At 44.8% G+C, this 13949-nt stretch overlaps 1 protein-coding gene across 6 annotated transcripts in view; it reads left to right on the forward strand.

Annotated features, from left to right (window-relative positions):
* Window positions 1–13949, forward strand: part of MCC (MCC regulator of WNT signaling pathway) — a 462283-nt gene that overhangs the window by 184071 nt on the left and 264263 nt on the right. The window contains exon 1 of one of the 6 annotated variants that reach the window (XM_029215922.1): window positions 5383–5944. The exons of the other annotated variants lie outside the window; for them this stretch is intronic. Coding sequence (XP_029071755.1) covers window positions 5888–5944 — 57 coding nt within the window. The 5' untranslated portion in view covers window positions 5383–5887. Of the gene's footprint in view, window positions 1–5382; window positions 5945–13949 lie in introns of those variants that run through there. 6 annotated transcript variants of the gene reach the window in all.

The following is a 13949-nucleotide window of genomic DNA, read 5'->3' on the forward strand; positions in this document are numbered from 1 at the left end:
ACCTGGCTTGGTGCCTGAACAGACGGCCATAGGAGTTGGGTTACAGAGAGCATTTCTGGACTTACGGGGGTGGGCTTATAGATTTAGGGCAGGAAATTCTTTTGAGTGTATACTTTGAGGGCTCCCTGACTTTTATGACTGTCAGGGACTCAGAGGATTGGGACTTCCTGCATCTCCACAGGGTTCTGAAATCCCCCTTTCCTCTGAAAAGTCACTTTCTTCTTCAGGAAATCCCACCAATTTCACACTATTTCAAAGCATCCTCTTTTACAATGCAAATACTTTGGGCTTGGTTGAGAAGATTATGAGTATTTTTCACCTTCGTGTGAGGTAGCTTAACCAGGCTGCTTTCTTCATAAAATCTGAGGTATCTAAGTTGGGTTTAGTTTAAGAGAGTCAAGGGGGAAGGGGTCAATTTTGGAGTTTGTTTCCTTGTGTGGGCTGGAGGAGGACAGTGTGACTCAGCACAGTGGACTCATGCGATGAGCAAGGCTGGCTTGGACCCCCGGGGTGGAGACGAGGGCTTAGGTCAGCCAGCCCCAAATTTCAATTTCCTTAATGCCGGAGGTTCAAGACTTTTACCCAAGATTGCTTCAGTGAATCTGATGTTCATTACCAATGTAGGGTACAGAGAAGACCTGGAATAGAATCCCTACTGTGTAAAAATTCACTGAGGTCAGCAGCCATACATAGAGGGGCCAGCCTGCCCCTGACAGCAGAAAGGCAATGCCAGTGCGCTACAGCATGTGATCGGTGCACAGACCCATCCACTCATGCAAACTGCAACTTCTGCTTTCCCAGAAATGCTCCTGGAACTACGGCTGCCTCCTCTTCTCCCAGAAACCAGATGCGAAGAGATTAGCCTCTTGGGAAGACAAGGCCAGAAATAAGGGGAACCCAGGTCATTGCCCAATTGGAAGACAGGTTTTCCTCCTTCACCCGACCTGCTCCCACATCTTGATAAATTCCCCTGCCACTTCTGGTCCACACCTCTGTGGACAGGGGCTTGCACTCTGCTGAAGCAGAACTTGGAGAAGCTCTTCTAGAGTGGTCATGCTGAGGCAGCCACAGTATGAAAGGATTTGCAGGCATGCAGTTATATACTTGGTAAACTACAGTGAGCCCTAATCTTGCGACCTCTTTCTCATTATATTGGAAATGCACGTGCGTTTTCATTCTCCTTTGGTGTGCTGACACGACATGCTGAGGGGCTCCTTGCATTCCTAACGTACTTAGGACATTGACCCAGTTTCATTCTTGTCTACCGCAATATCTTAGCTTTCTTGATAGTAGATATTCCCAGCCTGATTCCTGACTAACTAAGAGGTGGAAAAAAACCACAAAACATTTAAACTATGCAAAAAAAAAAAAAAAAAAATCTTCGTTTCATGGAATCTTAGATTGGAAGAAAACTGATTTGGACTCTCCCTGATTGCATGAAGCTCTACTCTCTATACCACTGGCTTTCAGTGTGTCCCGCCAGCCTTGATCCTCTGCTTGAACAATTTCAGGGGAGGGGATCACAACTACTCTGTTCTCCTTGCACTGACAGATAGTTCTGTGGTCTTCCTGTTCTTAAGTTAAAATTTGATGCTAAGTTCTCATTAGTCTTCATTACCCCTCCACAATCACACAGAGGAAGTTGGATGGCTCTTCAAACAAATGCTGTTAGTTACCGTGTATCTCTGAAGTCTTCTCTTTACTAGTCTATAAATTCTCCAGCTCTCCCAACTATTCCTGGCCTCCTTGGAAAGAGCATCTGAATTCTCCTCCTCTCCAAGCCTACTCCAAAGCTAAGCTCATTATTTTTGTCCTTGGTCCTTTCCTTCCCTCCTTTTTCAAGAACTTTGCTCCATCTTCCTTTCCTCTGTATCCTCAGGTTTTCCTTTAGCCCCAGACTACAAATATTGTCATTCTACCCTCTACTCAACATTGCTTACCTACCTGAAGAAACTCTCCCATCTCTCAATTTGCAGTCACCATCAAATTTATGGAAAGAGTAGTACATGGTTACTGCTCCTAGTTCCTCTTCATTCCTTGTGTAGAGATTTATCTTTGAAGGACATTAATGTCTTAGAGGTGCTCTTTTATCAGTCTTCAGGCTTCTCCCCCCTCTATAGCATGTAATATCGATGCTTTCCCTTCTGTCTTGACATCTCCCTTAGGCTCCCAGACTCAGAGTCCCCCTGGTTATCTTCCTGTTTCTTTAACTGGCCTTTCCTACCATTTCTTTTTTTTTTTTGAAGATGTTGGGGGTGGGAGTTTATTAATTAATTAATTTATTTTTTTCTGTGTTGGTCTTCGTTTCTGTGCGAGGGCTTTCTCTAGTTGTGGCAAGCGGGGGCCACTCTTCATAGCAGTGCGCCGGTCTCTCACTATCGCGGCCTCTCTTGTGGCGGAGCACAGGCTCCAGACGCGCAGGCTCAGCAGTTGTGGCTCACGGGCCTAGTTGCTCCGCGGCATGTGGGATCCTCCCAGACCAGGGCTCGAACCCGTGTCCCCTGCATTATCAGGCAGATTCTCAACCACTGTGCCACCAGGGAATCCCCCCTACCATTTCTTCTTTTATCCTTTTCCCTCCATGAAAAAGATGTTCCTTAAGATAATGTCCTCAGAGCACTTCTCCTTTCTCTGTCCTATCTTCTTTGGCAACCTTACCTGTTTCCATGGTTTTATTTATAATTCTAATAGGAGTTACCCCAAACCTCCATCTCCATCACAACCTTGACTTACCTCTATAGCTCCATTTCAAGCTTCCTTCTAAACATTTCCACTTGAATATGCCACCTCAAACTTACAAAGATGTCACTTCAAACATATGGTATCCCAAATGTAGTTTCCTCCTTAACCTATTTCTTCTCTGGAATACATATTTTTATTGAGAACATTGTTGAAAGCCCCAGTCAGTCAAGTTCTAGATCTACAAGTCTTTTACAAGTCATTTTTAAGCTCTCCTCTTTCCACTACAGTTTCTGTTTACTATCTTTCTATTAGAACCTCCTACATCTTAAACGAACCTCTGGTTCTTTTCCATTGTCCCAACTCAATTCAGGCCTTTGTAGCCCCTTGCTGGATTGTTGGGATAGTCCAATTGGCATGTCCATTTCCTACTTCCAGTTTACCACATTTAGATGCCAGATTGTAGTGGAGTTCCAGCTTATGTGGGGATTAAGTATTAAAGTCATTGTTTAAGAAAATCCCATATAATCAACACTGCTCTTGAAAATGCCTTATACTGTCCATAAAGTAGAATCTGCAGACATATTCCTTCTTAATAAGTTCAGTACTGCCAATTTTTCCTCCACTTTTGGAACAGATCATTTTTCTTTTGGTTGAACACCAGATGAAGTCATCTGCTTGGTTTTTAAGGGCCATCTAGTATGAAAAATATGTTTCTTTAAACACCAGAATCACACTCGACACTAGTCTACTTGACTTCATGTTAGTTACTCATGAGTGTGATACTAATCCACTGGAATGTCTAAAAAAGCACAGCTCTGATCCTATTATTTCTTTGCTTGAAAACCTTTAGAGGCTTTTTTTTTTTTTCCATTGCCAATCGGAAGGCCCATTTTTTAGCCTGGCACTCGAAACTGTCCATGATCTGGCTTCAACTCACTTATCTAATCCAGGTTCCATTACCAGAATGGAATATCTCCCATTCCCCACACATGCTTTGCACATTCCAGTCTCCACCCACACTTTCTCTCACAGTGGGCCCACATCATGGGATACCTTCTCCTCACTCCCCATCTCTGCTAGGCTCAGCCATTCTTCAAATATCAACTCATGCTGCCTCTTCTAAGAGTCCTTCACAGTCTTCTCCTCCCACCCAACCCAGCCAAAATCCTATTTCCCACCTCTGAACTGCTGTAGGTCTTAATTTGTTCTGCTTTTATGGCAAGTATCCATTTATGTTTAGAATAGTCATTTCTGTTTATGAGACTATAAACACCTTATGGGCAGGGTTGATGCTTGAGTCTTCTTTATATTTTTATATTCTTTCGCCACCATCTCCCATCTTCAAGCACACAGTTCTCAACAGTTTTTAATGAATTAAATAAGTAAAATAATGTGGCTTCCCAAACCCTCCCCATGCTGAAGAGCTTCTCCTAATGTGCTCTAGTCTGGCAGTGCCCCAGAACTTGGGACTGGTGCTCCAAAAAAGCTGCCAACTCTTCCTCATCCCGGTAGAGCTTTCATCAGGCAATGAATGAACTCAGCAGGAAGGCATACGAGTAAGAAGATCTATGCAAATGGTCAAGCTTTTTCCTTCTTCTTAAAGAGCAAAATAAATATCCTACTTCATTAAAAAAAAAAAAAAAGCAGCCTTGGAAATTAATGGCTTTTTCATAGAAGGCTTCAGGAAGTGCTAAGGTCTGTCACTGGGGATGGAGACATTTTGTTCCCATTGTGTAGAAAGTGACTGATGAGGCTTTTAAAGCAATCCTGCAGACCTACTGTTAAAGGATCAGAATATTTTTCAGTGCATCTCAAGTTCAGTGGGACTTTAACCTTTATGGAGGGAAAAATTCTAGCTCTTTCCTCCCACCCTGCCACACACAGAGGGATTTTGTTTGTTTGTTTGTTTTTGCGGTACGCGGGCCTCTCACTGTTGTGGCCTTTTCCGTTGCGGAGCACAGGCTCCGGACACACAGGCTCAGCGGCCATGGCTCATGGGCCCAGCCGCTCCGTGGCATGTGGGATCTTCCCGGACCGGGGCACGAACCCGTGTTCCCTGCATCGGCAGGCGGACTCTCAACCACTGCGCCACCAGGGAAGCCCCAGAGGGATGTTTTTACCTCAGGGAAACTCAAGGCTGCAGGGCAGCTCTGATTCCAGGAGTCCACTGAATTTAACAGCCTCTTGAGTTTGAGAGGGATGGGAAATTTGGGCCTGTCTTTCATGTGATGGAGCATCTTAATCTTAATCAAGAACATGCAGGGTGGGGGGAGTTTGACGGTGAATTTACACCCTCAGTGTCGACTTTAGACTGATCAGGGAAAATGACCGCCCCACAATCCTGTAAAATCTTAATGTACCATGAGAGGTGCACAGCGCTGCCTGATGTACAGTGTTCAGATTTGTCTTGACCTTCTTAAATTATGGAAAGTGGCTACTAGGAGGGAAGTTTTTTTGGTTTTGTTTTTTCATTTTTCTGCACAATTACTCAGGTGGCTTTTCCTGTTTCTTCTCTCCTCCTGGACCTGGGTCCTGTAATTACTATCGCAGGGAGCTGGAAGGATGCCGGCTCTCCCGGCGAGGTCTCCTCTGCTCGGCCTCCTCCCTCGCCCCCCTGCCCCCGCCTTTTCTCTTTCTGGCCCCGCCTCCTCCGCTCACCCCGTAGCCAGCAGCTAGACAGCTGTATTCAATCAGAGCACTTACAACTCCCGAGGATTCAAACGGGAAACTTCAGCGTGAAGTGCAGCCGCGCTCCGGCGCTCTCTTAGCTTGCTTTCTCTCCCCGGAACTCGAGATTTTCCTCGGCCTGCCGCCCTGGTTTCTTCGGGAAGCCCTCCAGGGAGGCCGGATCCTGCCGGGGTTGCCCTCCAGCCTGGTCATGGGGGGCGGCGAGGCACCATAGGAGACGCGAGGCGGCGCTGAGCGTGGCACTGCTTCGGGTCCCCGCGCCGGCCCGGCCGCTGCGAGCGCGCCTCGCTGCCCAGCCTTCTGCAGCAATGGCTCGTCCGTGAAACGCGAGCCGGCTCTGTTCCTTTTCGGAGTGCCTGCATCCTTCGTGTGGGCTTCACCACTGTCCTGGGTGAAAATGGCTGTCTAGACTAAAATGTGCCAGAGGGGACCAAGCAGTGGATATCCAGCCTGCTAAACCCAACTCGTAAGCGCCGAGACCTGGAGGAGGAGGAGCTCGGCTCTGAAAAGTGCAGTCATGAATTCTGGAGTTGCCATGAAATATGGAAACGACAACTCGGCCGAGCTGAGTGAGGTAAGAAGCAGCTGAGGTCGGGAGCTCTGGTTTCTTAGGCATTTGCTTTGCGACAAATCCCCCTCCCTCCCCGTCTCCCACTTTTCTACACGCCACCCGCCTCGCGCTCCCAGTCTGGAGGCGGCACAATTAAAGATAAATAGATTTTCTGGATCTTGTTTTAACTTGTTGTGCTACTCAGGAAATGACCTGAACTGGCTTGATATTTCAGTCTGAGACGAGCGGCTTAAAAAAGAAACAAGCTCTCCCCGCGTCGCCCAGGCGTTTTACTCTCAGCGGTCTGGGTGCCCTGTCCATTCCCACCCCGCTTCCTCCAATGTATGTATCACATAAGCTTTCGTAGTCGGCAAAATACTTGGGGATCCCAGCTGAGCTTAATCTGATGGTGAGTAAAGTGGTGGGGCCGGGGAGCTCATCGGAGTACTGAGTCGGCCGCAGGCTCCCACGTGTGTTGCGTTTGGTTCAGTTCATGCAAGGTGGTCTTTTCCTTGGCTGAGACGAATGACCCGCGTTGGGGAGGAGAGTGGAGAGGAAGCACATCAAAGCGGCTTAGAACTTTATTTCCTGCCCGGGACTGGACTCCTGAGTCTTCGAGGCAAGCGCACTTGCAGTTTCTGGCTCTCACAGTAGCAAATCCACTTGAGTGCTGGAGACCAGCTTTGAGATTAAGGCGACATCAAACGGTATGCAAGTATGTGAGTGGTCAGATGCTGGAGGCCACCTTTTTTAATGACCGTAGGGATGCCTCTGGCACATTCTCCCCACCACCACCACCCCACCCCTCAGGCTTTGAATACCTGAAAAGTGTGACGGGAAACCCACAGAACGATGCTCTGAAGAGGAGGAAATCTGTCTGCAGCAGGAGGCTTGGTGGCTGGGGGTTTTCCTCTTAGCATCATCACTGAGTCATTCATGGGGCGACGTGGTCTGTGCTTCTTGAGTATGGCTGAAGAGAGAAAAGGCACCGTATAAAGACAGCAGAAGGCAGATAGAGGTGATGTCAGATGACCGACAGTGAAGGGAAAAGGAAAGGATGGAGCCCTCTTTGAAGGGTGAGGGCTGGTGCTGGGGAAGCGAGGGGGGTGTAGATGGGGGAAATCCGAGCAGGTCTGTGGCTGGTATCCAGCAGTGAATACAGTCAGCCCCTGCCTGGTGCTCTAAGTGTCTTGGTGCTGAGCCTTCCCTGCTCCAGTTTGAGATGGCATTTTGAGATGTTGGCCAAATGAGGTAGAGGCATTTCCTAATCCCTGTGGTTTTCCCTGTGATGTAGAAAGCTGGGGAGATGCTTGAGAGTGAGGGCTTCACTTAAAAATGGGAGGTGGGGGAAGAGGCTCAGAGACCTAAGTGAATTTTGCCAATTTTACACGCAGGGAGAGGTTTCAGATCTAAAACAGAACCCACGACCCTACTCCATTAATAACACTGTTAGGAGAAGCCTTTGATTTCTAAGGACGTTTAAGAATAAGAAACTAAAGGCACGTATCCTGCAGAGTCTGTGCCAGGTCCTTCACATTGTTTGTCTCTGTGTGGCAGCTTTAGCTCTCTGTCACCTGAAGTGTGCTATTCAGGTACCTTTGCTCAAAAATGAGTCACAGATTTAGGATGAAGGTGGCTAGAAGGCTGGAGAGGGAGAGAGAGGAGGCCAGGATTGACTTGAAGAGCACTGGCACGGTCAGCGGGTGCATCAGATTAGCTGAGAGTATCTGTGAAACTCAGGTGGGAACTAAAACTCTGCATTCTTTGCCTTGTTTTATCCACTCCTTAAGTGTTCCTTGGAAACTTGTGGCCAGGTGAAAGAGCTGAGGGTGTTTCGTGGCCCCTGCTTTAGTTGGAGCTGTAGTACTAGAGCATTATAGGACTTAGTTTTGTCCCTAAGAAAGTAAACAAGTTTCTGCCCCAACTGTGTCCTTCACCACATTTTCTGCCTCTTGCCCTCTTTCCAGCCTTCTTTCTAGGTTCAGTGATTTAGTTGCCACTCCATCCTCCGGGTCTTGAGTTTCCCTGCAGATTGAGTAATTGCAGTGGAGTGTAAGGATAGTTATTTTTAGTTTTTTACATATTTTCAATTAGGGTATATGTAAAGAGAATTTGTAAGCAAAGGGGAGAGGTGTGATTCATACCCTGTGGACCCTAAATCTCAGTTCACTTCATCATGGGCAACAGTTGTAGCATTTGCCTTTTCTATAATATCCATAGGGCAGTATCCATATGAATACTGAGTACAGAATATAGTATACTGAATATAGATCTGAATACAGTTAATTTGTATTTCTCACATAGGGTCTATGATGTAGAGTTTCTTCTTTTCATTGTAATTTTTCTCTTAAACACTGGTTTTACTTTAATGTCCTGGGGGGCAAAGCTGCCATTCTCTTTTCGTGGTCGGTTCCTCCTTCTCACCTGAAAGCAGAGCTAATAAAAACCCCCTTTGGTGCCATAGCTCTTATTGGTGCTCTTATTTGGTGCTCAGGAGCCTCAAAGCTGTCTGGAGGTCACCGTAGGGTCAGATTCAACCTGGTGCTCACCAGACGTTTCAGGGGCAGGAAGAATTGTGAAAGGGCCTAGCATTATCCTGGGTATCGTAAACAAGAGTCCTCTCTCATTGGTGTTGACTTGTGAGCTTACCCCTTCTACAAAGGTTCTCTCTCCACAGGAGTCATTGACTCTTTGACAGTACTGTTGACACTGATGCCATAACATCCTAAACAAGGGGGAGTGACTGGAATCAATTTCTTGCTGTAATCTGCTTGTCCTGTTCGTGAAAGCAGCTAGCTTTGGTCAGCAGTTGAGGTGCTGAGCTCCGCCTGCAGTGCTCCAGGAATGCTTGGGTGCAAGAAAGGCAGGAGGGATTTGGGTGTGAGGAATACATGATAAGGAGACCTAGCTGGGTATTGCGCATGAGGTGTCCACGGTATGCTTGAGGGCTTTAAAATGGAAAAACAGGAAATTCATGAATGTGTTCCTTTTGTGTCTTTATTTTGAACAATAGCTGTTTAAGATCCTGTGAGATGATTATAACAGACAGTAAAATTGTTTCTACCTATGAACATTCAAAATATTTTTATTTATCAATGACCACAAATGGTTTTATCAGGTCTAAACACTTTAACCAAAGTGAACTAGTCCTTAGCATTGACAACAGTACTACAAAAGGAAAATTGAGAAGCATAAATTGGCTATTCTTTTTTCTTGGCTAATAGCTCGCCTTGTCAAAGACTCAAAGGGTATTTTTCTTTTCCGAATGTGAGGTTAAGAAAGGACTTCAACATCAGCCAGATCAGAAGTATTTAGAAAATTAAACGTTTGACTTTCAGGCTCCCTCCCCCACGATCAAGAAGCTGAGTAGGCACACTTTCAGCCGCGTTAGATTAAATTCTCCCAAACCGTGTCAAGGGAAGGCCACTAAATGTTTTTCCTCGTCGCCATGGCTTTTCCATCAGCAGTTAGTTCTGTTTGTCTTGGTAAAACTTGTGGGACCAGTATGTAGCTGAACCTTATTTTACTGTCACAATCACATTTCTTGGTTCTTAGAATAATTTAGACGTTAGGAAGAGGTCTTAAGGTGCAGCGTTATGAGGGTATGACTTGAATTTACTCATCTTCACAAAATAGCTGTGGACTGGATCTGTTTGCCTGGTAGACAGCTGCCTAGTTATGTAGCAAACTAAAAATTTATATTTAAGGGTTTGTTCTTTGCTGGGAATAACTAAAACCTCTTGTCCAAAGCAATCAACGTATATCCTTTGCTTTTTAAACATTAAGCAGTGAATAGGTAAAATTCTCCCATCACTATTTACTTTGAAACCTCTGTTGCCCCATAAAATCATATTTTCCTTACTCTGTCCTTCTTTCTTTATTCAAAGCCTCTTTCATAAGATTTATTCCACTCCTGAATGCAAGCTATAGGGGCGACTTTTCATGCTTTCACCATTCACTTGTTGCGTAGCTACTGAAACCCACATCTCTGTTGATACTCTTTAATTAAGAAGTGAATTTATATAGGAGAAAATTGTTCTCTAGATAGGTTATCTTGTATGACTGTCTTTAAGTGGCCGTCTCACAGATGTACTTGCTCTAAACCATGAAGTTACAAAATATCAGGGTTGGCAGAGACTGAGATCACCTGGTATTCCCACACCCATTTCTACTTCTTTATACTCCTCTGTCCTTATGGAATCACGCTTCATTGTAATGAGTTGTTTAATGTCTGTCTTAGATACAGACCATAAGCATCAGAATAACAGTGTCACAGCCTGTCACAGAGGCTGGCACATAGTAGGTGTTCTACAAATGTTTGAATGAACACCTTGCCTCTTCTCTCCCTTTCCCTTTTTATAAACATCAAATTTGAGAAAGTGATTTAAGTGCTTGGTCTGAGGCTTTTTTGGCTATCGATGGCTGTGTAACAAACTACCCCCCAAATTTAGAGGCTTAAAATAACAATCTTATTTGTTCATGGTTTCTCAGTTTGGGGCGGAGCTGAGGGTGGGAAGATTGTGTCTGTGACCCCCAGCTAGACGATCCACTTCCAAAATGGCTTAGTCCCATGGCTGGCAAACAGCTGCTGGCTGTGGACTGGGAGATCACCTCACTTCTCTTCTACACGGGTCTGCCCAGGTACTGCTTGGGTTTCCTCTCAGCATGGCAGCTGGGTTCCAAGGAGGGGGTGGAAGCTGCCAGTTCTTTTAAAATGTAGGACTGAAATTGGCACAGGGTCATGTCTATGTGTTCTGTTGGTTAAAACAGCTATATGCTTAGCCCAGATTCAAAGGGGTGAAGAAATAGATCCCACCTCTTCAAGGGGGATGTGATAAAGAATTTGCAACCATTTTTAATCTACTCCAGAGGCCACAAAACAAGAGCCGTGTCTAAAACCCTGATCTCTTAATTCCCAATGGCTGGCAGTAGTTTTTGTCATTTTATTTTGTCATTTTAGCTGTTAATTTATTGGTTTGTAATAACTAACACATTCTAAGCATTTCCCAGGTATTGACATGCTTAATTATCAAAAATTCTGTGAGATACATGCTGTTATGCCCATGTGGAGAAATTAAGGCATAAAGAAGTGAAAACCCTTACCAAGATTGCACAGACTATTAATGGTGACCTCAAGATTTGAGGCCAGGTAGTCTTTCTCCAGAGTCTGCCATTCCTCCACTGTTTCCTTTCATTAGTTCCTGTTACTGCTCTCAGCCTTTTTTTAGTTCATAATTTTCTTTATTCTCAATTACAACTTCATAGTACTTCATTTGGTAAATATACTGTAGTTTATTCAACTGGACTTCTCTGTCTAGATATTTAGGCCTGCAATATTTGGCAATTACAAATAATGCTGAAATCTTCCCACATGAGTTTTTTTATTGGTAAGGATCTTTCTTCAGAGTGAATTCCTAGAAGAGTCATTTCTGTGCTCTCAGCTTTTGATCACATATTCCTAGGAGGGAGTATTCTATCTAATAAGCCTGTTTAACTTGATTTGTATTATAATCTCTATGCAATACCCAGATAAATGTTTTTGATAAGAGTGGTATGAATATGCTCGTTGCTGTCACCTTCAAGCGGCTGAAGAATTGTAGACATTGATTTTCTAGAGCAGATTTGTTAATAAGGGATCGGGCAGTCATGATCCAGGAAGGGCTTCCTTCTGTTACCACTTACTGCAAGGGAGATAGAGGCGCCACGACCTCTGTTCCACTGCCTGTGTGCTCTGAGGCGTCTGAGGAATTAGTGCTACAGTATTTGAGGTGCCAGATGAGAATAAGATTTCCGTCGTGACAAGAATTAGGGTTCTCTTACCCCTGCAGGTGGGGCTCTAGGCTTCTACAGCGGTTGGCTAAATCACTGTGGGGCTGCAGAGCGCTGAGTTTGATGAAAAAGCCGGTGAAGTGGGCGGCCAGGGCTGTGTGGCAAGGCAGCTGCTGGTGGCCTGGTCCTGAGGAAGCGGGTGCTGAAAGGGCCTGCAAGACCCTGGGTGGAGCCCAGTGGGCGGGGTCAGTAGATGAAGCATGGCTGGAACCAGGTGGTAGTCAAGAAACAGGGGAAGGAGCAGTGGGATGTGAGGGGAGGAGGTTAGTCAAAGACCAGGAACTGAGATGGTCACCGACCTGAAAGCAGAGAGAGAACCTTGATTCTGAAGAAGTGCTTTGTCCAGACAGGAAGTTTTAAAATTAATCCCAAGACTTTTCATGCTGATGAATTATTTACAGGACTATGGCTACCAGATTTGAGGTGCCAGAACTTTGAGTGGAGGCACCCATCCAGAGTAGGGCATATGATGGTGATACTCAGGAAATAAACTCAAGGTGCTGTTTTAACAGCTGCCTGAAGCTAATTTACCCAGTGCATGTCATGTGGAAGGCTTCCTCCAAAGCCAGACTGTAACTGGAAAATAAAAACTGCATTTATGGAAAGATTAAGAAGTTGTTGATGAACAAAGATTGCAAATTTAGGTTTTGATCCAAGGAATCAAATTTCAGAAAACCAAGATTACGACGTTTTAAGTAAACTCCAGATTCTGGGAAAGAGGTTTATGTTGGCGAGATTACAGAATCAGACAAGCTAAAAAAAGACACAGAAAATTGATAGTAGTTAGGATGTGGATTTTTACATCTGCGAGGGGGTGGCATGGCACAGATAAATTATTTGCAATTATTTTCTCATCTCCCCCAACCACATCCGATTTCCTAGCAGTGGCCATCTTTCATTCTTGAAAGAAACAAGAAGAGAATAACCTGGATTATGCAGATAAAAAGAAGTTCAATTTATAGACCAAATATTTACTGGGACCGCAAAACTGTCCTCTCTTTCTAGCAAATGTCCTTTTTCTCTTGCTGAACAGAAACAGCCAAAATTCATTCATGGGGGAATAGAAACCACCTTTTGGAAGGTTTGCACTATTATAAGGAGTGACTGAGGCTATAACGCACTTTATATATGTAAGTCTTTCAAGATATTTTTGAAACTCAGCAGAGAAGTTAAACTTTGAGACAATTTAGGAAAAAAAAATTCAGCATTAGCAGCTGTTGATTCTACTTGTCATGCAAAAAGCTGTAGGTTAGGGTTGTTAACTTTGTAAATAGCAATCAAAGTCTGTTGGGCTGGAAAAATCGCACAGTAAAGCTACTCAATGCCTTGGCTGGTGGGATATTTTGAGGCAGATTGCTTGTCAGGAGTTTTGATCAGTGCTTGGAACACATGATGGGACATATGGGGCCCGAGATGCAAATGCATCTTAAGCCAAAGGCTGTGGTGTTCCATCACCTGAGAACAGAAAGTTTCAGAAAGCCTCAGTGTGTGTGCATGTTAGTGAACGACTCCAGCTGGATTTGTGAGAAATATTGAAGTAGTTGTCAAGGGAAGAATGCCAACGTGAAAAAAGATGGCCTGTCAATTAGAAAAGCAATGGAGTCCTCTGGTTGGTTGCAGGGTAGGAGTGGGAGTAATTGCTTGTCCCTGTTTCCTGTCGGTTGTGTGGACTTGTCCATAGAATACATGGCACACTTGCGATGACTTCTTGCTTCAGCCTGGGTCCCTCCCAACCTCCCAGATTAGTTGTCCTTCCCTCATCTGTGTTCACAACACTTACTTTAATTATCCACAGCCTCCCTGGGAGACCGTGCGATCTTTGAAGGCAGGGACAGAGTGAAACCCATCACAGTATTGCCAGTACCTAGCCAATATGTGACACAGGGCAACCACAAACTTCAAATTTACTTGTTGGACCAAACAGCAGTTGCCATTATAGTGTGACAGATGTGTTGGATTGATCACTTATATATTTTGGTTAAAGGACACATTTGAGGAAATTTAACTTGGTCATTATTACTGTAACTTACTCTCTATTCCTAGTTCATTTTTCTGTTCAGCAAACACTGTGTGCCTTCTGTATGCCAGGTGCTGTTCTTAGGTGTGGGGATACAGAAACAAAACTGATGTAGTCCCTGTTTTAATGGATACTACATTCTAGAGGGAGACAGACAATACATGTGACAGATGTATGTGGCGG

Source organism: Monodon monoceros, unplaced genomic scaffold, assembly GCF_005190385.1.
Source record: "Monodon monoceros isolate NGI ecotype Baffin Bay Population unplaced genomic scaffold, NGI_Narwhal_1 Super_Scaffold_12, whole genome shotgun sequence".
Lineage (NCBI taxonomy): Eukaryota > Metazoa > Chordata > Mammalia > Artiodactyla > Monodontidae > Monodon > Monodon monoceros.